We start from the raw sequence: 26,239 nt of genomic DNA, 5'->3' as shown, positions 1-26,239 counted from the left end.
TTTCCCGACTTACACTAGGGCTGGAATATTAGGGGAGGGTTGAGAGCTATCAGTGCAGTAATGCCATGAGCACGAGGCCTGCATAAGTATCTGGCACTGTCTGACCCTGAACTGCAATAGGAGTAAGAACTAAGGTGGGGTTGTGTGCGGCTCACCCAGCGAGGAAGAATGATAGATAGTAAGTCGTTAAGGGCTTGCCTTGGATTAGGCATACCTGGGCTTGCTCCCTGGCACCCCTTGAGTCCCCATGGGATGATCCATGAGCATAGAAACCTAAGCACCACCGTGTATGGGGAAAAAAAAAATCCAAAGGGCCATTTTGAAAACCTTAAGGATTAAGAGGGCAAGGGGTGTTTAGAGACTAGCACCAATAAACCTTTCTATATTGTATTCTAATTGTAACTGAAAAGTAACTGTAAAACCCTATTTGGAAAAAAATAGTTTCTCAGAAGTCTTGTTTTTACTATTAAAGTAATAATTCCCTATTGAGTAGTTTCTGAATTAAGTTGTTAGTTCCATGTTAAAGCAGAAAAATAAGATGAAAAATAACTTAAGCAGCACTTTCTACCAAAAGCAGAATTTGAAATTTCATGCCTTTTTAGTCATAAAGACTAAAAATGAAAAGCACATCAGGCTGGGCAGGCAGTCTCCAAATCACCAAAGAGTGGGTGCGCCTGCAACAGCCAGGCACGGCCTGAGGGTTAACCAGCCCCAACACCCTCCCCAACTGTTGTAGCACTGAGAGACTACTGTGATTACGGATCCATTTTGTTCAAAACTCAAACAGTTAATAGCGTCTACTGGGATGACCAAAACTCAAGCTATTAGCCACAGACGAGTTTTGGCTGTACTGACATTTAATCACTTGGTATCAAGTTAGCCACCTGAGACTGAAAGTAACAACCATCCTTAACAGCATAACCCAAGAAATCTGAGCATAATCACCTGAGAGCAAACTGAGAAAGCAAATGAGTCTCCAAAATAACGCAGGTACTTACGTTTGAGGCTGGGAAGGGTCATCCCCCAAAGAAACGCTCTCCCCTTGGATCTCATTGAAACACTTCTCACAGAAATGATACCTGTCGGCAAGAAGGCCATACTGGGGTGAACTGTTCCGTTCACACAACACAGCCCAAGCCAAGCAACGAAGCACCAATCACAGCAGGCCAAGGAGGGGGACGGGAGCAGAGAGCAGGTCATCAACGGCGACAAGGACATTCAATGATGCAGATTTATGGGCACCACAGTTTTGGGTTTTTTTTTGTTTTGTTTTGCAATCAAAGCCAAGTGCAGACAACGACAAGCATGAGGGAGAAAAAAAAAACACAAAACAAACGAAGAAATGAGGGATTGCAAGACAACAAAAAACATAAGCAAGACAAGACAACACAAAGCAGAAAGCCAAGGCAAAGCACAGATTAGCATTAAATATCTCAAATGGGATCACAAGTAGCAAATGATTACAGCAAATGAAACAAAAATGTTTCACTTACATCTCTACCTTTTATTCATTTTAGTAATTACTGATGCATATACTCAAAAAGAAGACTACTGATAAAAATAACAGGGAGAGAAATTGCTCTTCTATTACCTAAACATAAGTCACCACAAACTTTATATACTCCTCCCCACTAGTGGGCAGGCAGGTGGGGGGGAAACAGGCATAATCTACTACAAATAGTCACCTGTAAACAAGCAGTTAGAATCAGCAATTGGTTGAAAATCACAGAATCTCTTACTTTATTTAGGGGGTGGGCGGGGGGAGTGTGCAGTGCCTGGCAGTGCTTGGCTGCATGCAAGGGAAGCGCCTTAACCGCTGTGCCACCATCTGAGCAGCCAGAGTAAAGAAAAGAGCCAGACAACAGCGGGCAGGACATTTGCCTTCCATGCTGCCTATGCAGGGCCCAGATTCAATACCAGGCACCCCATATGGTGTCGGAGACTTCTGAAGTGATCCTTGGGTGCAGAACCATGAGTAAGTCCTGGGCACTGCTGAGTATAGCCAAAAACTAGCCCCCCAAAGCAAACACCAAAAATACAAACAAAAAAAGTAGCATGGAAGTTTTATGCCAGTTACTTGCTTTTTTTGAACATATTAAGATGCTTTAACAATTCCAGTTCATTTTCTCTTTGTTTTAATAAGCAAAAGACTGGATTCTTTTTTTTTTTTTTTTGCTTTTTTGGGTCACACCCAGCAATGCTCAGGGGTTACTCCTGGCTTTGCACTCAGGAATCACCCCTGGCAGTGCTCGGGGGACCATATGGGATGCCGGGGATCGAACCCGGGTCGGCCGCGTGCAAGGCAAACGCCCTACCCGCTGTGCTATCGCTCCGGCCCCAAGACTGGATTCTAAGGACTACAAAGCATTAGGAGAGTGCACCTAACTTTTTGCAAGTAAAACAAAAAGTTTGTGCCTTTTCCAATGCTAGAAATGCATCTGTAGCACACAAGTTCAGCAATAAAACCCCACACCACTGAGGGCTTGGTTTTATAAATGATTATTACATAAGCAGTTTTGCCACTACTATCTCAGAGTCCCAAGTGAGTTATAATAATTACTGAAAAACGGAGACAAATCATGGTCATAACAGACAACTGAATGCAATTTGCATGACTATACCACTAGATAGGAGAAAATAAAATAGAAATACCTAATGCGTTATACAGAACCCTACTATTACACCAAAATCTCTTAAATTGGTGGTTCTCCTTCTGATAGTCAAAAAGCAAAAACTCTGTAACAAGGAATAATTCCCCCAAAAGATACATATTTAGCAGGCCAGTAAACTTTTTAAACAACAAAGTGAAGCTACATTTTGCTAGATCATTCTACAAAATCCTGCGAACAAGGTAGAATTCAAAGACTAGAACTTGTGCTGTACAGTTGTTTTCAAGCAAGTTCCACATAAACCACAACAATGTGTGCTGGTCCGTCTGCATGCACTCTTCAGACATGGCCGCAGGGACCATGACCTACACATGGCCAAGCTTACCTGTTCTGGTAGCTGTAGTAAGTGGCATCACGAGGAATTGTGCATAATTGTTTGCCATAACAACAGAGTGTCTGTGGAGAGAACTCCAACTGCAAAAGAAACCATTTGTTATAAAGTACAGAGGCCTGAAGGGCAAGCGCGTGCCGCTAGGACCAAGTCACTTTTCATACTGGCTATTTAAGCCACCAAGGTAGTTCATAAAACTAAAAGCATTTTTGTTTATTATCCCACTACCCTGATGTAGGCTTAATAACAGACACCTCTTTCACCACTTACCAATGATTCAACAGATCAAATGGAGCTCACTAGCAAAGTAAAGGAAACTAGCAAGTAAAGGAAAGCCAGGAAAACGTGATCAAGTCCCTGCTTCAGATGACCCCATGTAATCTGATGAGTCAAGATTCAAACTGGTTACAATTTTAATATATTATGTGCAAAAATCCCTTACCTTTCTGCCACAACAATATCCAAGGCTCTGCATAACTGGGTCAATTTCTTGTTCAAAGACCTCAGACAGTTTGGAGCAGTATTTATATACCCGAGATGTTTTCCTGTTATATAACCAGGCATTGTTGAACATCAGCCAAATGTCATCCACATACTGCCAAGGCTCCTGATACTGTCCAGTGTCTAGCTTCCTCTTTATAGTAGAAAGATCCATAGGGCTCTTCACAATATCAAAGTAATCCTGGAAAATAAACATTAGAAAGAAGTTCCATGGGGCTAGAAGGAAAGTAGGGTGTTTGCCTTGAACAAGATCAAGCCAGGATCAATCCCTGACACCCCATGTGGTCCTGAACATATAAGGCGGGACCCCATAGTGCAGAGCCAGCAGTTAAGCTCTGAGCACAGCAAGGTGAGGCTCAAGACCAAAGTTTCAGTGTATCTGAGGGATGGGCTGACTTACTTAGTATTATCAACATCCTCCATTTATTTCCAAAGAATCCACTGATACCCATGACTTTTTTGGTTTTGGTTCATTTTGGGATCACACCTGGTAATGCTCAGGGCTCACTCCTGGTTCAGCACTCAGGAATTGCTCCAAGTGGTACTCAGGGGACTTTTGGGAATCCCGAACTGGTCCTATGCAAATGCCCTACCTGCTTCAACTATAGCCCTGGCCCAAATGCCCATTACTTCTTAAAACAATTAAAAAAACCAAAATAACAACAAAAAACACCCTAAAAAACCCCACAAAACCTTTTTTTTGAGGAGGGGAGGAAACCCCAAGCAGTGCCTGGGGACCAATCCTATCTAGAATGCCTGCATACAAAACCTGTCCTCACTTCTTGAAATCATTCAACAGATAAGCAAAAGCTCAGAGGTCTGAGAAACAGAGCTAATAGACTTGCAGAGAGCAGGCTGATGTGCCTGCCAGACACCAGATGCTTACCACCAAGCAAGCCGGATCAGTTTAAATACCAGAGGGTCTTTAAACCAAACATTTCAGCACTAGAAGGTAATTAGAGATGAGGAAAACCAGCCCAGAGAAATTCCATGACCCATCCACGGTTGGGAGAGAAAAAGAGTAAATTTCCCTACTGGAAGGTCTTGGCAACCCCACCCAGACCCCCTGGCATATAAATGGCTTCACATCTGACACTGTCCTTGGCCAGCTGCCAAGCCTCATCCCAGCAACACAGCGCCTTGGCGGGCACACCTCCATTATCTCACAGCACACCTGATGGGAATGTTACTGAGGACATTAAAGCCAGTGAGTGAAAGAATCAACAGGGACTGGAGTAATAGCACAGCGGGTAGGGCGTTTGCCTTGCACGTGGCAGACCTGGGTTGATTCCCAGAATCCCAGATGGTCCCCTGAGCACTGCCAGGAGTAATTCCTGAGTTCAGAGTCAGGAGTAACCCATGTGCATCGCCAGGTGTGACCCCCACTCAAAAAAACAAAAAGAATTAACAAAAAGGCTCAGCTAGAAACATTTCAGCTCAACAGACCCTTGAGGACCTCAGTAACACCACTGTGAGATACAATTACCACAACCTCACTTTCATTGATCTATTTTAAAAGTTAATAGATGGAGCAAAAGCACCATCCACTTGCACGTGGGTAGGGCATTAGCCTTACACGTGGCCGACCCAGGTTCGATTCCCAGCATCCAATATGGGCCCGTGAGAACTGCCAGGAGTAATTCCTGAGTTCATGAGCTAGGAGTAACCCTGAGCATCGCCAGCTGTAATTCCCCCTTCCCACAGCAATATGAAGTAAATTTGCTTGTGCCTGCTAAGAGAGCAGGTTTTGGAGGGTGGGGATATTGGTAAAGAAAAGGTCTCAGTGAGGGTGGGAGTGGTGTTGGAACACTGGATGCCCGAAGCAACTGTATTAGGAGTTTTAACTCTGTAAATCACAGTGTTTAAAATAATGGCAACAACAAAATTACCCCAAAGGGAAAAATATAGGAGAAAAAAGGAAGCAGAAAAGAAAAAATGGGATAAAATAATACTTAAAGGATTTATTGCTCCCCTGTTAAAAAATGTTTTGTGGCTAGACCTGGTGGCATTCAGCAGCTACTACCAGAGTCTGGTGTGAGGGGACCCAGGGAGGGGACATGCCTTCCCGCGACACTCAGCCCACTGAGCTTTCCATCTGGTCCTACACTCTGTCTGGGACGAGCCAGTCACCAAGAACCCTGGTTACTGAAAAATTCCATTTCAGGAAAATATTTAGAGTTGGAAAATCTACAGAAATAATAGTTGTGGGTGGGGTGGCTATAAAATCAACTACAAATACACTGTTAACTTTTTATGTCAATAAACTACCCAAAATTGACGACACTAATATCTGTGCACAGTTCTGTGACTACACACAAAAAAACACTGACCCATACACTTAAGTGGGTTAAATGTGTAATACAAAAATTGTCAAAATAAAATTATTCATTTTTTAAAAAATCAGAAGATAAAACCAAGGCCAAGTACCACCACATATACTTACAGGGATTCCCAGAAGCTGAGGGTCCACAGGTTGACGAAAGGGAAGCGATTCAGGATCCTGTCGATAAAGTGCCTCCAATGTCGGCATCAATGCCTGTCGTAATTCTTCCGGTTTGAAAACTTTGAAAATAAGTGCATTTGAAATTAGTTATTAAACAAACAGTAAAGGGAAAAAGACACTGGATTTGAAGTTATAAAAGTATTTAATTCACAAAAAATAGCCTGCATTGTCCTCAGGAAGCTTCCCTGTTTCTAACTACTGGTCTCCTTTAGGGAATAACTGCAAAATAACATCTTATATAAACACCCTCATTGACTCGTGTACTCAGTCAGAAGGAGCTAGGTCTCCATCAAGTAAAAAACAATCAGCAAGCTCTGAAAATTTATCAAGAAGTGACAAAGTAGTATTTCAAAACACAGTGTTGACAGAGAGATTCTCTCAGCAGAAATACAAACAAGCACATCTGTGATACAGAACCTGAAAAGCCAGAAATCAGACCCAGTGTAACACAGTGTAACTCAGGGGACCAAACATCAGAACCAGTGAAGAAACTTCCTAAAGGAGGAAGAAATACTTCTGTGTTCTTTTGATGTTTCCCAACAATCAGGGAAGATCTGCTGGTATTTCCCAAATGGAATTACTATAAGCTATAAGTGGTCAGGTCTTAACTTTAAATATATTCTGAGCAAATGCTTTATTATTTTTTCTATTTACAAATCAATTTTGCCTCTGGGTGGATGTGGTAAGTACTTTTTCATATTTTTAAGGGTAGGGATTGCACTGAAAGGGGTGGAGATACGTCTAAAAGTAGTGCAGAGCCAGGATTAACCCCTAAACACTGCTGGGTGTGGCCACAAAACAAACAAGAATAATTTCTAGTAACAGTTTGGGTTTACTTTAGCTTAAATAACACTATAATATATGAAACCACAAACAGGAGCCCAGGCCACAGCCAGCAAGCTCCGTGGTCAATCCTTCGTCTGAACTCACAGGACCACGTGAACTCCAGGGATCCACTTTGGGTTGGCAAGTGTTTTAAGCTTTGTACTATACATGCCATAAAAGCGTATTTTTAAATATTTTTGTTATTTTGGGGTTAAAAAGAACAGTCACCCCCCTCCAAGATACGGGTAGGAGAGGGGCCTCTGAGCTCAGTATATTGTTTCCTCTCTCAGGCCCATATACAGGGGGCTGGGGTCAAACCAGGATAGGCAACCTGTGAGGCAAGTGCCTTTAGTCCAATACTCCAATCCCAGATCTCACTTTTTTTTTTTTTGGCTTTCTGGGTTACACCCAAGCGCTGCTTAGGGGTTACTTCTGGCTCTGCACTCAGGAATCACTCCTGGCGGTGCTTGGGGGACCATATGGGATGCGGGGATTGAACCCAGGTTGGCCGCTTGCAAGGCAAATGCCCTCCCCGCTGTGCTACTGCTCCAGGCCACCAAATCTCACTTTTAATAAGAGTATCAGGAAGCCTCCTTTTACACTAATACAACTCTCTCTGCTGTGTTTTGGTGGTGTCTGAGATTAAACCCCGACATCACACATACATGTAGCCATACACGCAAGCTTTATCAACAAGCTATGTCTGCCCCAAGCTCTAACGAAACACTGGGGTGGAAGGAACCATACCCAGTGGTGCTCAGACCTAACCCTTGGTGGGGCCCAGGGGACCATATGGGTGCTAGGAACAGAACCCAGGTGGCTGTCCTTACTATTCTGTCTTTTGTTCTGGTTCCAGGGCCACACCCAGGAGTGCTGAGGATGAAAGCTGGGCTTCTGGGGCCAGAGGGACAATACAGAAGGCAGGGCGCTTGCTGGAACACGTCTGACCCAGGTATGATCCCTGTAATCATACATGGTCCTGAGCTCTCCCAGGAGACTCCTGAGCATGAGTGTGGCACACAAAACCCCAAACAACCCAAAACAACCCGTCCCATCCCCGCCCCTCCTCGCCTTTATGCTAGCTGTGTGAGCGCTCTCTCCGGCCTTAATATACATCATGGATTCCTTCATGTTATCTGTGACACTGAAGCAGTCATGGGAGAGAATCACGAGGAGCCAGAGCTGTGGCCCGGAAATAAGGTCCAGGAACTAGACGAGTGAGGAATGGAGTGCACCGCTGTACGAGGCAGCCATGCTTGGTGACTGCACTTACTGATGACCATAAGAGTGTTTCAGTGACCAGCTGTCTAAGCTGGGACAAGTTAGTTGGCTGTAATGAGCTCTGCTTTTGCAAACTGCCTTTAGATCAGGGAACCTGAATGTGAAAACTGTTGTGAAGGTATCAGATAAAATTACAGGTAGATGAATAAAGTCTGGTTCACAGAGCAATGACAGTAAGTGGCAGATTTCTCTTGCATCTTGTTACTTCCATTAGTCAAGGTTAAGAATTTTCTTCCTGTGAAAGAGTTCTGAGAAACTTAACAATTCATTAAAAAAAAAAAAAAGTATCAATCCATTGACTGCAGGATGCAAAAAAAAAAAAAAAAAAAAAAACACCTAAGTATAGCTGGGACAGTGTTTGCTTTGCAGGCAAACTCCGACCTGGGTTTAATTCCTGGCAAACCACATGGTTCCACAAGACCACCAGAAGTGACCCCTGAGCAAAGAGTCAGGAGTAACCCATGAGCACTTTGGTTTTTGGGTGGATGAGGCCCAAAAACCCAAACCAAAAAAGACCTCAATTATCTACAGAAAAGCAAACATTTTTTTCCCAACAGTAGCAACATGAGTAGTAATTAAGAGACCAGAGCAATGACCCCAAACTTAATGAAAGCACTCAGCAGTGAATTTCTGAGCTCTCTGAGAAGCGTTTCCCGTGTCTAGGGGACGGAGCCCAAGAGCCTTACTCTTCTTCTTTGACTGTCCCGGGGCCGGAGAGGACTGGGGAGCCGAAGTGCTCGGGTGGTCTTCTTCCTCTTTTGTCTCCGTTTTGAGTTCGGTGTTCCTCACTTCTGCTTCGGTAGCTTCCAATTTACAGTCTTCTGCTTTAGCCTAAAAGGCAGAATTTCAGGATTCGGAAGATGAATGAAACAGGGAAGCAGTAAAATCACCTTATTTACTCTGCTATCTGAGGGGATTTTCTCACAAGGAAATCAGGACAATAAGATCTAATCATCAGAGTCATTTCCTACTCAAAATGGTTCCTACATGGAGATGCTCATCAGGTAACAGCCTTATTCTTTTTTTTTTTTTTTTTTGCTTTTAGGGTCACACCCAGCGATGCTCAGGGGTTACTCCTGGCTTTGCACTCAGGAATTACTCCTGGCAGTGCTTGGGGGACCATATGGGATGCCGGGGATTGAACCCAGGTCGTCCGCGTGCAAGGCAAACGCCCTACCCGCTGTGCTATCGCTCCGGCCCCAGGTAATAGCCTTATTCTTACCTCAGAAATATCCTCCGGCCGAGAATCTGCAGGTTCCGGCTGATCCACTTCCATCTTTGCCTCTATTTTCACTTCCTGTGAAGGCTGCTTGTCAGGAACAGTCTGGGAACTCACTTCCGCGCTGCTAGTGGACGGCGGGTTGGATGCCTGCCCCTCGAGACTCACCGCGGCCTGGGAAAGCTGGCCAACAAAGAGAGGCAAGAGAAATTGGCTGATTAGACAACCAGGCCACACCTGGCTGAGCTCTGGGGCTGACTCCTGGTGGGGCTGGGGGCACCCGTCCACAGTGCCGGGGATAGAATCCTGGCTGGGTGCAGGCAGGGCTAAAGGCGATAGCCATTGTACTGTCCCTCCAGCCAACAACAAGGCAGAACGTAAGCTATACAGCACATCCCGCCTCTTACTCCCTTGAAGTCAATTTTGATTTGGAGCAAAAGATTGTAGGCCGGAGCGACAGTTTACTAGGCAGGATGTTTGTCTTGCAAACAGCCAACATGGGGATCATCTCCGGCATCCATACAGGACCCCCAATCCTGCCAAGAGTGATTCCCGAGCACAGAGCCCGGAATAAGCCGAGTATAGCCAGGTTTATGTGGCCCCAAAGCAAAAAACAAACACACACAACAACCTTATTAAATCAAAATGAACACATACGGAGTGTGCCTATGCCAACTCACAGTAATTAAATAATTAGCTCTTTCCCCCTAAACCTACTGGTATTTCTTACAGTAACAAGTTACTATTTTGTTTTTGGGTCAGAGCTCAGGGGTTCCTGCTGTCTCTGTACTCAGGGATCACTCCTGTGGACTCTGGCTCCATATGGGGTGCCGGGAATCAAATCCAGGTCAGACAGCTATGTGGCAGGGTACCCTCCCTACTTGACTACTGCTCTGGCCCAAGAAATATTTTTCGATAGCTACCTACAGAAAGATAAAAATAAATTTTCTCTGGGGCTGGAGTGATAGCACAGCGGGTAGGGCGTTTGCCTTGCACGCGGCCGACCCAGGTTCGAATCCCAGCATCTCATATGGTCCCCTGAGCACCGCCAGGGGTGATTCCTGAGTGCATGAGCCAGGAGTGACCCCTGTGCATCGCCGGGTGTGACCCAAAAAGAAAAATAAATAAATAAATTTTCTCTTCTTACACTGCATTTCCCTAAGAGGGATCAGGATGAAAACAAATACCAAGGAACAATTAGTTTTTGATGTAGCTGTGACATGATCAATGGCAATTCTCAGTTCACTTATTTATCAGGAATGGAGAGTTTTAAGTTTTAATACAAGCTGTATTGGCACTGGTTAAAAAAACAGAAGATACTAAACTACAATTAAGCTTTGCTATGGGTTTCTCTAAGCTGATACTTTTGTGTCAACTTAGGTCACAATTTCGTAACCTAGGCTGAATTCATGTTTTGCTCACTGACTCTGAACTTCTCGAACTCAGACTGGCTTACAAAGAAGACAGGTCCAATGTACGTGAGACTACAGCTGATTACTGTAATGAAACAGCACCAAAGTGACTGGAATAATCTAAGCTCTTAAAATGAAACAAACACAAGCTAGCCCTGTAGTACATTCTGGCAACACCCTCACTCGACGGTGACAGACAACCGCACTTGGGCTGGGCCGAGGCTGCTTACTGGAGTCGTGGGCTGCGGAGGCAGGAGCGGCGCCGTGGGGGTGGGGACGGAAGCGGCTGCACTCTGCTGGGAGAGGGGCTGCTGTGGGGGCGGCTCGGCCGGGGCCACGGCGGGGAGCGAAGGCTGCACTGGAGGAGGAAGCTGCACTGTGGGTGGGGTCGGCGTCTGTCTCGGAGGTGGGTGGAGCGCCTGGGCCTGTGGTCCAGGCGGGAGGGCTGGCGGCGTGGGAACCGGGGCGGGGATGGATGCTGCTGGTGCCTGCTGAGCCCCGATGCTCGGGGGAGTGTGGTGAGGCGTCGGGGTGCGACTAGGTACAGGAGACGGGGAGTTCTGATGGAGAGCTGACTGAGGGAGAGGCGGACAGTGAATGTGGCTCCCTTGAGACCCAGGAGGCATTATGGGAGAGTTCACAGGACAGGAAGAACTGGACATTTGTGCCTGTTAAACGAGAACACAACAAGATGGTAATTCAGAATAGAAATATTTACACAGGTAGGCTATAGGAACTTAGGACAGAAACTGGTTAAAAACAAACTGGCAATAAACATTCCAAAAATCCTCTAAATGGAAGACATATATTTGGATGATGGGAAAAATCACAGTTCTTAGAAAATTCAGCAGAATGCACTTAGTTGCAGTGCTGAGACAACTGAGTAGTGTTTGCGGGCCGAAAATCAGAGTCCTTCCATTCCTCTCATAACTAAGATTTCCTACTGAGGGAGAAAGGGTTGAAACACCGTGTAATGTAGTTACAGTAGGGGAGGGGAACCTTTTTTCTGCCAATGGCTGTAAGGATTTTTCTAACATCATTTATGCATATAATACAGGTAAGACAGGGTCCAGAAAGCCAACGAGAAACATACAGATCTACCCGGTCAAGTACCAGGCAGGAGCAGACCACTTGATTTCACAGCTCAGAGGGTCTGCAGGTTGCCTTTCTCCTCCCCTAGGTTACAGGGATGGTACCCAGGACCGTGCACACTAAACCACAACACAAACCAAAGTTTACATTTTCTAAATTATTTTATAGGGGCCATACACCTATAACAGTGGTACTTGGGGGCTGGGCACCTCCTGGTGACAATTAGTGGTATGGTTTGGTATTGGGGGGAACCTCTGAGTGCCACACCTGATAGTACTCAGTGTTGCCCAACATTGCTATTTTGGCAGAGTGCATCCGCCTATCTATTGTTGCTCAAGTGTCCATATTATACTAGGAAACTCGGGTTTCTTGCTGGAAGATAAGCATCGCACACCTCCTTGACCCTACTATTTATTTTTTTGGCTCTGGTTCAGGGAGCCATATGCAGTGGCAGCATAAAACTCGAGTTGGCCTAAAGCAAGTCGCTGTTAACTTACACTATCTCTTCAGTCCATGATTTGAAAATGTGAAATGTGTCCCCCACCAAAACAAAGCTAGTCAAGGTTCTGTTGTTGCGTGATGGGCCATGTACCCGCGGCACACAGGGGTCACTCCTGTGTTTGAGTCATTATTGCTGATGCTCAGGGGACCATATTTGGTGCCAAGAACAGAACTGAAGCCAGCCTGGTGCAAGGCAAGTATCTATACTATCTCTCTCCAAACCAGAGGAGAAAAAAAAATTTGGGGGGAGGGAGGTGGTTGAGAGGGGTGGTGGCGATGCTGGGGGAACCATATACAATCCTGGGAATTGATCAGATTAAAGCCATACCCCTGCTGGACTCTTTCTGGACCCACTAAGAGGACTTTTAAAAGAATTGTACATGAAGTTTAATTAGAAACCAACATACAAGAGTGTGGGACATACTTGCGACACTGGTGCTTGACCTCCAGAGGGAGCCAAAGGCATATTTGTTACATTCATTCCCTGCGCAGAGAACTGAGGCTGGGAAAGGAACTGGCTCTGGTTTGGAGGCTGCTGCATTCGAGGTCCATAGCCCATAGGCTGAAAAATAAATGAATGAATGAATTAAAAACAAGCAAAATCACACACAGTGCCAAATGACTTTCTTAAAGTTACCCTAGTGCAGCTGGAACGACCTATCCGCTTGCCTGACGGTGGAGGGTCACAGGCAGAACAAAACGTGATGGAATGGCAGACTTGTCCAACTTCCTGGGCAGGAAATCAGAATGTAGTCTCCCCAAAACTTAGTCTGTACTAAAGAGTTTAAGGAACTCTCTTCGACACAAGGATTCCCAGATGCTGAATAAGGCGCTGAGACTGCTGTTCCAAGAGAGCAGGGACATTTCCTAGGGTCCTTGCTCGTGAGGACTCTGTCTCACAGACCCTGAGACTCCAATATGGACAACAAAGCAAGTAATATGTCACAGCTTATGGCAGAAGAAATGAACAGCCACGCCCAACAGCACTCAGCCACACTTCTTTCCCCTTCTACTTCTGTGGGGGAAGGACAGTGCTCAGGGACAGATATCCAGGTTGGCTGTGTGCAAGGCAAGCTCCTTGCGTGCTGTATTATAGCTCCGGCACTTACAATTCAATTGTGAAACTAACCTGAACAAATCCAGGCCTTTGATAAAAGGGATGAAAAAAGTAAAAAGAGCAGAAACTTGGCTCAGCAGCTGTCATATGGCTGAGAAGAATACTTGGAAGCAAATATCTTAGTGTTTATTTTGTGTATGTTATAATCCAGGAGTACCTATTTACATTAAGATCCCTTGGAAATTTGTTTTCCCATTTAAATCTATAAAGAGATTTCATGTCATTACTATGTAAGATTTGCAATCACTGCTTACAAAGAATTACAATTACAGACCATAATTTAACCCAACATGAATCCTCTAACATAAAATTTCTTCAAATTATATTCTCTAGTATTGTGGTTAATTCTTGATGAAACTCTAAAATGAATTTGTAAACAAGAGAAAAGTAAAAATTAAGGATTTCAGTGGTTCAAGTCCAATAGCAGTCTATCATTTTTTCTTGTTTTTTTCTTGGTTGTTTTTTAAACAACTACACCGAACTCTTTGGTCATGTATGGCGAATGAATTTTTTTTTGTTGTTTATGACTTTTTGGGTCACACTGACGATACATAGGGGTTACTGCTGGCTCTGCACCCAGGAATTACTCCTGGTAGTGCACAGGGAACCACATGGGATGCTGGGAATCAACCCAGGTCAGTTGTGTGAAAGGCAAACACCCTCCCCCTCTGTACGATCGCTCCAGCCATAAATTAATTTTCTACACTCTATTTTCTTTAGTTTTCCTTGCTTTGGGATCCTATCAGGTAGGGCTGAGACTAACAGGCCTCTGTGCTCAGAGAGCACGAGGGCTCCCTGCATTCAACACAGCACTACCCAAGAGCTTACTTTTCTGGACTTCCTCTCTACTGTCAAAACAATTGACACATTACTGAAAAATAAAGTCATTTCATCATGTTTGTATCAAGGGCCAATGAAAATGAAATGTCTACAGAAGTGTGAGAATTCTGTTTCTGAAGGAGATAAAAAAAAAAGGAAAGGGAATTTTAATATGTCAGGCAAAGGTCAAGGACTGCAAAGAGGGGTCCAACTTACTGGGTTGAGTGCGCCGGGCTGCGCCAACTGTCCATGGTGCTGAAGAGGAGAGGTCTGCCTGGCGCCGAGAGCCGGCTGGGGCATACTCATTTGGCCAAATTGATTCAAACCTGCAAAAACATATAAGATTTTACATTGGAGTATCTTCATGAAGTCAAAGAATAAAGAACAAAATTTTATTTGAACCTTTTCAAATAGGTCATTATAGTTCTCTTCATCCGGAACAGCAGGAAAAGGATAATAGTCTGATTTATTTTGATTTGGGGGAGGCTGGTCACACCTAGTGGTACTGGGTAAGTTACTTGAGGGTCTGTGCGCAAAATTCACCCCCAGCGATGCTCGAAGACCATGGTTTCGTGCAAGGTAAGTACCCCCCACTCTATACTCCCCAGCCCTTGGTCAGCGGCGTTGAATATTCAATGCCACTCAGCTCTTGACTTGCTGAACAACTTGTCCTCACTGAGCTCTGCCCCGAGAAGGTTTCTGACTCCTCACACAGAAAATCAGGACACCTGCCATTGCCCAGAGATAGGACGCGGAGCTGGCAAGTCTCAGCTTGAGTGGCCAGGCCCCGATTTCTCTCCTGACTTACCAGACTGCGGAGGCATCCGAGGCATCATCTGGTTTGGCACACTGCCACGGATCATAGATGGATCAGGTAGAGGACCATCTACAGGCAGGGGAAAAAAAAAGGTTAGAAAAGCAGTTTATAAAGCTGGGAGAAAAAAAAATACCCTCATTTTTAATTTATTTTTTAGACTTTTGGGTCACACCCGGCGATGCACAGGGGTTATTCCTGGTTCACACACTCAGGAATTGCTCCTGGCGGTACTCAGGGGACCATATGGGATGCTGGGAATCGAACCGGGATTGGCCGCGTGCAAGGCAAATGCCCTACCCCCTGTGCTCTTACTCTAGCCCCTCAAAAATCTTTAATATGGTGGGGGGACTTAGGGTGGGGGGGCTAGGGGCGTGGGGGTGTTTGGGGTGTGAGGGGGCGGGGTGGAGCTATACTGGGATTCTTGGTGGTGGAATATGAGCACTGGTGAAGGGATGGGTATTCGAGCATTGTATAACTGAGATTTAAACCTGAAAACTTTGTAACTTTCCACATGGTGACTCAATAAAAAATTAAAAAAAAAAATCTTTAATATGGGGCCAGACCCATAGTTCAGAGGGGCAGGGCATGTGCTTTGCATGTGGGCGACCAGGGTTTGATCCCTGGCATCCCATGTGGTCCCCAGACTATCATGAGTGATTCCTGAGTGCAGAGCAAGGACAACTCTTGAGCAAAATAACAACAAAATACCTTTTAGTACAAATTTGAGCTATTTAGTCAACATAAAAAGAATAGTTACAAGAGTAACAATACTCAGCAGTCTAATATCCTATGTCAGGAAATAAATAACGCAGACATATTGTGCGATTAGGATGTATAAAAATTGATGGGAGGTGCCTAACTTGCTTAGTGTACAGCTCTTAGCTGCCTGCCATTTGGAGGAGGCCAGTGAATAAGTGGATTACTGTTTCCTAGATGTTACTATTTTAACAGTGGTCTCTAAAAATGGCATATGATGAACATATTAAGTACCAAGGAAAGAATTATCCCCTTGAGTGTGTGTGCGTGGAGGTGGGGGGGGGTGCACGCTAGGAAATGGACACAAGATGTAACACACGATATGAGCACAGTACCACTGAGCTATGTATCCCGACTCTGCCCAGAAGTGTTGTGTCACTGAGTCACACTGGCAGTGTTGGCAGGCTACTCCTGTCACAATGCTTGGGAATGACTTGCTTTTTTCGTTTGTCTTGGGACCTGAGCCACTCCTTGGAGTGCTGAAGGAACCATAGGCTTATCCCGGGGTCCCAACTGGATCAACTGTGTGTATTGTGTGTGCTGCTCTACCCCCGACTCAGCTTTGCAGTCACAAAACTCGTAAAAGATAGAGTGCAGCTGCTTTTACTGGATGAACTATTTCCTTTGCACGAATGGATTACTTGAAAACCCTTACTCCCAACAAGCAAATACAAATAAGAGACATTACCTATTTCTCCCTCACACAACAGAACAAAGGGGACTTACTAGTTGTCATTCCTGGCTGCGGCTGCCCCATGTTAGGGCCAGGATTCATGGAAACCATGCCCGCAGCATTTGGTAGCATATTCTGTTTTTGTAATCGTGTCCTTCGTTTTTCTTCTAGTTCTTTCTGGATCTTATAGATCTTCTCAGCTAGCAGATGGTAGTATTCCGCCTTTTTTGAATTTTGGAAGTGAAAAAAGAATGAAGGAAAAAGAAACAATCATTATTAAGTAAGCAGGAAAAAAAACACATATTAGTTATTAGATATTAACTTAAAATAGATATTAACTTCATATAAAAAGGCAGAAATAGAAAGTGGGAAGAATTCATACTTTCTTAGATCATTCCAAATCAAAGTTCATGCTTTGGGAATGATCAAGTGCAAAGCAGTTGTATTATGAAGCGATGCACTGAAGACAGAACAAGACCTTTCAATGCAGCTTCGCAAAACATCTACTTTAAGTTACAGAACACACAGAAAGACTGCTACATCCTTAAGATGTGCTAATTTAGAAAGCAAGTTTAACTGATACAGAAACTGGAATTTGCGTGGAGATGAAAACAAGCTGCTGATTCACCACATTCTAGGTTGTGAACAGCTTAACCACTCTCTGAGGTTTCCGGAGGAACAGTGACCAAGTGCCACTAGAGTGCACTATGGTTAGAGGAAAAACATTACATTATTAAGGAAAACTGCTTCATTATCTCTACTTCATATGGTGAGATATAAAGGAATAGCTGAAAGGTACTTTGGTTTTTGTTTCTTGGGCTATACCAGTAGTGCTCAGGGGACCATACAGGGAACGTGAGCTCAAACCCAGGTTAGCTGAGTGCAAGGCAAATGCCTTAATTGCTGTACTTTCTCTCTGGCTCCTAAAGGTTAAATTCTATTTTTTAAAAAAGTCTAATTAGCTTTATTAATTTAAATTTTAACAGTTACCAAGCTGTTCACGAATGGGCTTCAATGTTCCAACTCCCATAAAGGGTAATTTCTTGTTTTTTGTTTGTTTGTTTTTGTTTTGGGGTCACACCTGGCGATGCACAGGGGTTACTTCTGGCTCATGCATTCAAAAATTACTCCTGGCAGTGCTCAGGGGACCATACAGGATGCTGGGAATTGAACCCGGGTCGGCGTGCAAGGCAAATGCCCTACCCACCGTGCTATTGCTCCAGCCCCAGGTAATTTCTTAATTACACTATTATTTGCTACACATCCAGAATAAGTTCATTTGAGCCTTTAAGTAGAAAAATTTCATAGGGAGAAAATAAAATGCTCACTCGATTATTTGCAGATTCATACATATCTCCTTCCACTTTCCGGGCATATGCAACAAGGTTTTCCATCCTTCTATCTTTCAAAGCAGCAGGATCGGGAGTAGGAAATATGGCTTGAACTCTAGGAAAGAAAAGATTGTATTATTCCTAGCTCTGTGCTAATGGTTCACAGTTGACGGGACTGAGGAACACTATTTCGTGCCAGGGATCAAACCCAGTTGAGCAGCAGCATGCAATGCACACACCGTTATCAACTGTACCATCTCCCTGATCAGGTATAATGCTTTTAAACACTTTCTTGATGGTACATTATTATTTTTGGCCAGTGAACAAAAGAAATTACAAATGAGGGTGGGATATACTCAAACCAAAAATAACACTAATCAATGTGAGAATGTCTTGTGGTCAAAGGGTTTACCCTATTCAAAATATTAAGTGATTTCACAAAAATATTCTCTAGGTCAGGGCTGTGGGGGAGGGAGGATGTGTTTTTGCAATTTCAAATCCCTGGGTTCGATGTTATATGATAACACCCTGTATAGCCAAAAACCAAAATTCTGGCCTCCATCTCCCTAAATGTGGAACAAAAAAATAAAGAAGAGAAAATGACCTTTGTTGAGTGGTTTTAGGTCCTTTCAGATAACATGATTTACGTAACTTATAACTAGAAATGGAGTGAAAACTGATGAGGAAGCTGCTAAAGTCCATATTTTCAGACTAGCAAGTATTATTATCGGATCAACAGTGTGATTCCTGAGTGTACATCCACCAGAAGTTAATTTGGTGTCAACCACGAAATAAAATCCAGTGTTTCTGGCAGTGCTTGCCTGCGCTGCATTCCTTGGATGAAAGCGGTTGCATGCAAAAAGCTTCAGGTCTAATTCTAAAGACTAGAAAACCCTACCAAAACAATCACAATAAAAGCTTTACAAATATCAACATGAAACACTGCTTTAGCTATATTCTAATGAGTAGAATTTTTCGTTTTGAAATTTGAGTTTCGAGGCTGGAGAGCACGCTGTACGCGCAGACCTAGGGTTATCCCTGCCACATCATCCCGAGCACCCACAGGAGACCCTGCACTCAATTGGATATTGTCCCAAATTAATAAATAATAAAATTGGGAAGTGAGTGCAACCCCAAAAACAAAAAAATGATTAAAAAAGGAACCAGAGCAACAGTATAGTTGGGAAGGGCATTTGCCTTGCACGTAGCTGAGCTGGTTCTGATGCCCGGCCTCTGCCCCTGGAGCACCACCAGGATTATTTCCTCCGTGCAGAACCAGGAGTAACTCCTGAGCATCATGGAGTAGTCCCCCCTCCCCCGAATAAAAATCTGAGTTATCAAATGACACATTTTAAAACGGAGAAATTTGATTTGATTGTGGCAGGGAAAAAGCAGGGCCTACACCCGCTATTGCTGAGGAAATCACATGCAGTGTCAGGGATTTGAACCAAGGCTGGAAGCACACAAGCAAGTACTTTAGCCTTGACTATTTCTCCAGTCCTAAAACAGTCATTTTAAATTAATATACTGACAGCATTAGGCTGAATAATCCAAACATTTTTCAAGCTAGAAAAAAAAGCAGCTATTATAATGATGAAAGTTACAAGGATAATAATGTTACATAAATAGAAGTATCAGGAGTAACAGCCAGGGTACAGGAAAATCAGTACTGCCCATTTTATTTTGCAGCGAATGGGCTTGGGCCAGCCCTGCTAGTGCTAGGTGGCTACTCCTGGCTCCATGCTCGGGAAGTATCCCTGTAAGTGTTCTGAGGATCATGCAGAGTGCTAGGAATCGAAGCAGGACCAGTGTTAAGTGGCCACATGCAAGACGAGTGCCTTATTTTATACTTATACTGTTACTCGCTTCCAGCACCAACAGTATTGTCTTATGGTTAAGTGCTGGCAGATAAATGTGATGTGGCCTTGGAAAGTCTTTCTAAGGCATGCCTTCTTTCTTACAGTTTATGAACAAGATGATTTCGGAGATCCTGGGTTATATCTTCATGCCACTGCTTCCGGATTCCAGTACTGGATGGCTGAGCTGCTGTTGGCATTGGACCCAGGGAGGCCACACTGGCATTTTCATTCATCATTGGGCTTTACAAGAAAGGATGAAATCATTTTAGTGAAGGGCATGGGGAAGGGGGGCGCGCCTTATACAAATACAGCTGAGAGTGATGACAGCAGCATGTCTAATTAATTGCAGTTTACATAAAGTATATGAAGAAGTAAATCTCTCTCTATTGCTACTTTTGTGAGGAAGAGAGATGCCAGACATTTCACTTTGTAGAGGGGAGGATGAAATTCTGGGTTGAGAAGACTAAGCACTCTGTTAGTCTAACAGAGTCAAAGTTATAACTTTGACATCCTCAGGAACCCAGTAGTGAACTCTTAAGTACTAAAGCAGTTACCAAACTTGCAACTTTCTACTACTTGGGAAAGTGCACTTTATATAAGATAGATGTCAAATGTTTATTGACAGTCTAAAGTACAAACTCAAACATAATATTCGTCTTATTAATCAACAATCATGCTTTGAAATCAAGGAAACTGTTCAACAAACCCTATCAAGTGTTTGAAAAGACAGCAGAACACAAAGCCCAACTTACTTTTGAGAATTTATGGCTGAATGCAGCATTGGATCAGAGAGAAGAGTAGAGGGTTGGACGCTTACACCTCCATTCACTCCCATTGGACTTGCACCTAAGGTTGAAATAAGCAACGAATGTGAAAAAAGCGAAGATGACAGAAGGGGCAAGCCGTCAAAGGAACACAGAAACTCCGGTGACCTGCCTAGGATTTCTCCTTTATTCTCTAAGCAGCGCTAAGGAGTGCTGGGGGCCAAACCAGGGTCGCCAAGAGCAAGGCAAAGTGCAAAAAGCAAGGTATGCATGAATGCATAAACAGATGAAATATAACATGTAACAACATTAAAGGAATAAAGAATTAGGGGTTGGAGAAATATGGCAGTTGGTGGGGCTCTTTCCTTGAGCAAGGCCCACCTGGGTTTGAACCCAAATCCCATATGGTCCCCAAAGAACTGCAGGTGTGATCCCAAAAACAAAACACTTTAACTGCCACCGCTATGCCCCCAGTAGAATCCACAGGAAATCGAATGATGTTACAGGCATTAGCACAATTCACTTAAGACATAAGGAATGCTTAGGGCAGAGATGACCAGAAAGGGGGAAACAGGGCAGTGTTTGGGCTAGAGCTAAACATTTTATTTTTGGTTCCTGGCACATACCTGGCAGGATGATACCCAGGCCTCCTGCATGCAAAGCATTTACCAACTATTTGCACCATCTCCTGGGCCCTTTTACTACTTCTTAAAACTGGCTTGAATAACTGTGAGTTCATTTCTTCTTCAATCAACTTTAATGACTTTTACTTTATAAATCCACGTGCTGGGGCTGGAGAAATCGCTCCAAGGGCTGGTATGCGTGCTTCCCATCAGAGGCATGGGTGCTACTGCCAGCACATGAGCCCGGAGCACTACTAGAAACAACTCTCGGCCTGAGCAATGGACCAAGAGTTGCGTCTCAGCAGTAGTGGGTATGTCTCTACAAAATTAGTGGCTAGAATAACAATCAATGCTTGAAGAAAGATGTTATCTTCTATAACGTTCCCTGAGTTTTGCCTGTGACAGCATCAGTCAGCTTTGAACTGTAGGTGAAAGCAGCCTTTTGGAATAGAGATGCACTGTAGATAATTCTGTCTACACTGTGTATTATTGTAACACTTGCATGTAAACACTGTTATAAATGCAGGGTTGGAGATACTACAGTCAGGACAGTGTTTGCCTTGCATTCGGCCAACGTGGGTTCAATCCCTGGCATCCCATATGGTCCCCTGAGCATTGCCAGGAGTTAATTCCTTAATGCAGAAAGTTTCCAGATCCATTTTGCACTGGACTCCAGTTACAAGTAATGATTCAATCATAACATGAAAAGTGATAAGGGAGGGCTGGAGAGATAGCACAGCGGGTAGGGTGTTTGCCTTGCACGCGGCCGACACGGCTTCAAATCCCAGCATCCCATATGGTCCCCTGAGAACCGCCAGGGGTAATTCCTGAGTGCAGAGCCAGGAGTAACCCCTGTGCATCGCCAGGTGTGACCCAAAAAGCCAAAAAAAAAAAAAAAAAGTGACAAGGGGAAGTAATCAAGACCCTTGAGAGTGAATTCCCTTGGCAACCTGCCTTTACACAGCCGAACCCAGGAGATCCCAAGTACCACTTATGGTTCCAAGCCCCACCCAAAGTGATCCCTGAGCCCAGAGCCAGGATGAAGCCAGAACACTGTGAGTGTGTGGCCTAGCAACCAAACCAAAACAATGAACAGAGCGTAAGCATGCACCTAATGATCAACTAGACTACATTTTTGTTCTGAACCACAGGAAAAATCCCATACTAATAAAATCTTTATACAAGGCAACTCAATAGGAGCTAGAAGATGGAAGATGTAGTCCAATGTAGTCAGAGAGATTTAGAGTCAAAAATCTCTCACTTATGGGAAGTCAGCAAACAGGACAGAGGTTAATGCAATTGCACTGCAGTCAACGCTGGTGTGATCCCCAACACCACCAGGGGTCACTACTGAGCACAAAATAAGTAATAGCCCCTGAGCCCCTCCAAATGTTTTTACCACCCACCCCAGGGGAGAAAAAGAAACTCCCCTTTGGGCTCCAGGGTTCAAGGGAGGCATCTGAAAGGGTACAATGCAGTGGGGTGAACTGACAATGGCACTGCCGATTGGTAACATCCCGGGCGGTACCTGGGGCTTACTGCTGGCTCTGTGCCCAAAGATCACTCCTGGAATGGCTCCAGGGACCATTTGAGGTGTCAGAGATCAAATGTGGGTCACCTACTGCATTCAAGTCAAACAGCTTACTGCTATACTGCTCTCTGGGTTGCTGTGAACCACTTCTGGAGAAGTGATCACAACTCGAGGTGTGTGCCCAAGAGCCCCGGAGGACAACACCAGTGATGAGGGATTGGGCTAATATTTATTATTTTGGGGGGCTGGGAATCACAACTGAGCAGCGGTAGTACTCAGGGGACAATGCAGTATTTGAGGCCAAACCTGCTCCTCGAGTGAGAGCATGGATTCCAGCCCTAGGATTTTAGATTTTTAATATAAAAATCAAAAGAGCAAGAAAACAATCATTAACATTTAGAGTATTTAACAACTTAATACGCCAACCTGGGTTTGATCCCCAGCATCCCATACGGTCCCCCAAGCACAGCTAGGAGTAATTCCTGAGCACATGAGCCAAGAGTAACCCCTGAGAGCATCACTGGGTGTGACCCCAAAAGAAAAAAAAAAATCACAGTATTTTAACTTAAAGGGGAAAAAAAAAAACCACCCCCAAAGCAAACAAAACACAGAAACAAACATAAGGATCTGAATGCAAGAGCAAAGCACTTTCCACAGAGGCCTTTGTCTATCTGGTTTGTGGCTGATGAACAAAAAGGAGAATACTAAACACTGAAAGGTTTGTTTTTTAGTTTTTTCCAATACAAAATCTAAAGAAACAAAAGAAATGAATGACGTGCCTAGAGAGATCCTGAGTGCATGAGCCAGGAGTAACCAGAGTAACCCAGGCGGGGTTCTTGCTTTGCACACGGTCAATATGGATTTGATCCCCAGTACCCCATATGGTCTCCTGAGCATTGCCAAGAGTTGGCCCAAAAATCTCAAAAAGCAAAAAACGGCAGAAGTCTACAGGTTTTGGTTTAAGAGAATTACTAAAAAAGAAACCAACTGGGCTGGAACGATAGCACAGCGGATAGGGCATTTGCCTTGCACGCGGCAAACCCGAGTTTGATTCCCAGCATCCCATATGGTCCCCTGAGCACTACCAGGAGTAATTCCTGAGTGCAGAGCCAGGAGTAACCCCTGTGCATTGCCAGGTGTGACCCAAAAAGCTAAAATAAAATGCAAGAAAGCGCAAACAAATTTTTAGGGCTAAATCTTAGAAATCAGATGCACTCTGCCTAACACTGCAACCCCCCCCCCAAATCAACAGCAAGGTAACACAAAAAATTCCATTTCTAGAAATTCATATATATATGTAAGGATCCAAAATTTTGCTTGCTCTTGGGCCACAGTCGATGTTCAGGGCTTACTTCTGACTCTGCACTCAGAGATGGGTTCTGCACTGGATTGAGGGACGACCTGGGGTGCTGGCAATCAAACCTGGTGGTCATAGCTGAGCAGGTGACCTGTTTGTTCATAAACTAGTTCTCTGGCCCAAGAACCCAAAGAATTTAAAGCAAGATAATTATGCAAAAGCACACCGCAACCTTACAACTAACTATATTAAAAAAATCAATCACACAATAAAAAACTGAACAGTCATTATGGTATCTAGCACTCGAAAGTGACTTACTGATGTTGCTCATGGGCCGCATGCCTTGGGGAGACTGCCCCGACTGCTGATTCTGCTGGCTCTTGGCTTGTACCTGGGGCTGTGTCTGCATCTGATTAACCTGATAGGGGAGTCCAAGGGCTGCGTAGGCTCTCTCTATAGAGCTGGGGTCAACAGTGCTGAGGCTGGGAGTAGACTGCTGACCCACCCCGAGCGCACTAGCATTTCCGAGCCCAACTGGTGCTCCAGTCAGAATTGCTAGGAAAGACAAAAGAAATGGGAAAACATTAAAAAAAAAATTAACAGGGGTTAGTGGCTTTAAGAAACCATGAAACTATTGCTATATAACCATAAACCATCCAAGTAAGTGCATCTTGTTTCCCATAATTTCCTTGAAAAACTTAAAAATGTACAACTGATTTGATCAAAGGAAATGTGGCATGAAAAGCTTTTAAGCCAATATATCAAAGGCAATCCACATAGGCAAGATCAACATTACCCCATCTATAGTGTATGACTACCATAGAGAATATGACACCAGAGCCAGGATCATTTTGCCAATGTGACAGGAGAGAAATATTTTCCATCACCTTTATGTTGTTATATTGCGTTTTGGGGTGGGGATGGGGGTGAGGAGAGGCTTACTCCTGGCTCTGCTCTCAAGGATCATACCTGGTAGAACTTGGTAGACTACATGAGTTGCCAGAACTGAACTCAGGTCCAGCAGCTGCAAGGCAAGTGCCAGACCTGCTGCTGAATCGCTCTAGCTTCCAACACATTGTACTTTTTAGTACTTCCCTTTGTCTAGTGAATTATTTATTTCTTATTCCTAATACCCTAATTACTTTTATTCTCTAAATTTATGAAATGCTTTTCTCAAATACTACACATTTATTTACAAATTGTCCTTAAATTATAAATGTCTAATGTTTTACTGCAAGAAAGAAGTTCCAGTAGCCACACTTGATGTTCTTTCTTAAAACTTGTCGCTATTCAAGAAAAATTCTTCTTTGTTCTAGGAGACTGCTCAAACCCCAGGTTCAATACCAGGCATGATCCACCAAATTCTAATTGGGAGTGCATCCCCGAAAAGAATAATAACCCACCAAGAAAGCAATGTGTGGGCTTTGTGAATTTCAAAATGGAGAATAAATACGTTTTTAAATAGTTTTCCAGAAACTTCATGCAGAGTTTGAGCTTTATTTGAGCTAATAGTCACATTCTAATCTCATTAATGAGCAATACTACATAGGACAAAAGCACCCAAGAAGTCACCAAAACTTCACACAATCATGTAATAATCTAAATCTGATTTTACTGCCTGTATGAGAGTCTAATACTTTTGGTATGTAAGCCTCAGAAGATTTAACTACTTACACTGTTGGTTTCTCTTATCCCCGGCATTCTTAAGGGGAAGACAAACAGGACAGTCATGCCTTGTACAATTCTTCCAGTGCGAAATGATTTGTCGAGAAGAAGCACAGTGCGCCACTAAAAAATAATAAATAAATAAATAATTAAAAAGAAAGAAAAGAGATTAAGAGGACCACAGATGAGAGGTACAAGCGGCAGGCAAAGGGACGAGAGGGTGCTCTCGGGAAGGTGGGCGGCACCAGCCCCGCTCGCTGCCGAGATGTGATCCCGGGGGGCCGCACGTATTCGGCCTCACCGCAGCTGCACGAGCATGATTCCAGAGGCCAGCTAGATGTCTCCAGACCGAGAACTAAGCCTCAGCCCCATGCCTGCCCAGGAGGGGAAAGGTGCCTGTGGGGCAGAGCAAGTCTTCAAAACCATTTATCTGGCTCTTAAGCCTTCTTCCTTTCTCTCCTTCCCTCCCTTCCCCTTTCCTTTCTTCCCCTCCCTCTCTTCCCCTCCCTTTTTCTCTTTCCCTCCCTCTCCACCATATTATGAGGACCACAGATAAGAGATATAAGCTTGCAATGATCCAATTTCTGGAAGAAACTTCCCTGGACTTAGTTGCTAAAATACAGAAATCCAAAACCGCACCCCCGCAAAGACCT

The 26,239-nt window shown here is 44.1% G+C and overlaps 1 protein-coding gene across 1 annotated transcript in view; it reads right to left on the bottom strand.

Annotated features, from left to right (window-relative positions):
• EP300 (E1A binding protein p300) overlaps nucleotides 1-26,239 on the bottom strand; it is a 69,405-nt gene that overhangs the window by 14,780 nt on the left and 28,386 nt on the right. The window contains exons 5-20 of the mRNA XM_004610535.2: nucleotides 25,596-25,709; nucleotides 24,240-24,476; nucleotides 20,459-20,552; nucleotides 19,809-19,946; nucleotides 17,845-17,962; nucleotides 16,570-16,738; nucleotides 15,079-15,156; nucleotides 14,487-14,596; nucleotides 12,759-12,896; nucleotides 10,972-11,409; nucleotides 9,333-9,512; nucleotides 8,797-8,941; nucleotides 5,945-6,063; nucleotides 3,443-3,682; nucleotides 2,995-3,083; nucleotides 999-1,079 (exon numbers count right to left, since the gene is read on the bottom strand). Coding sequence (XP_004610592.2) covers nucleotides 999-1,079; nucleotides 2,995-3,083; nucleotides 3,443-3,682; nucleotides 5,945-6,063; nucleotides 8,797-8,941; nucleotides 9,333-9,512; nucleotides 10,972-11,409; nucleotides 12,759-12,896; nucleotides 14,487-14,596; nucleotides 15,079-15,156; nucleotides 16,570-16,738; nucleotides 17,845-17,962; nucleotides 19,809-19,946; nucleotides 20,459-20,552; nucleotides 24,240-24,476; nucleotides 25,596-25,709 — 2,488 coding nt within the window. The remainder of the gene's footprint in view (nucleotides 1-998; nucleotides 1,080-2,994; nucleotides 3,084-3,442; nucleotides 3,683-5,944; nucleotides 6,064-8,796; nucleotides 8,942-9,332; nucleotides 9,513-10,971; nucleotides 11,410-12,758; nucleotides 12,897-14,486; nucleotides 14,597-15,078; nucleotides 15,157-16,569; nucleotides 16,739-17,844; nucleotides 17,963-19,808; nucleotides 19,947-20,458; nucleotides 20,553-24,239; nucleotides 24,477-25,595; nucleotides 25,710-26,239) is intronic.

This window comes from Sorex araneus, chromosome 6 (genome assembly GCF_027595985.1).
Source record: "Sorex araneus isolate mSorAra2 chromosome 6, mSorAra2.pri, whole genome shotgun sequence".
In the NCBI taxonomy this organism is placed as follows: domain Eukaryota; kingdom Metazoa; phylum Chordata; class Mammalia; order Eulipotyphla; family Soricidae; genus Sorex; species Sorex araneus.
This window is presented reverse-complemented; position numbering and strand designations above follow the sequence as displayed.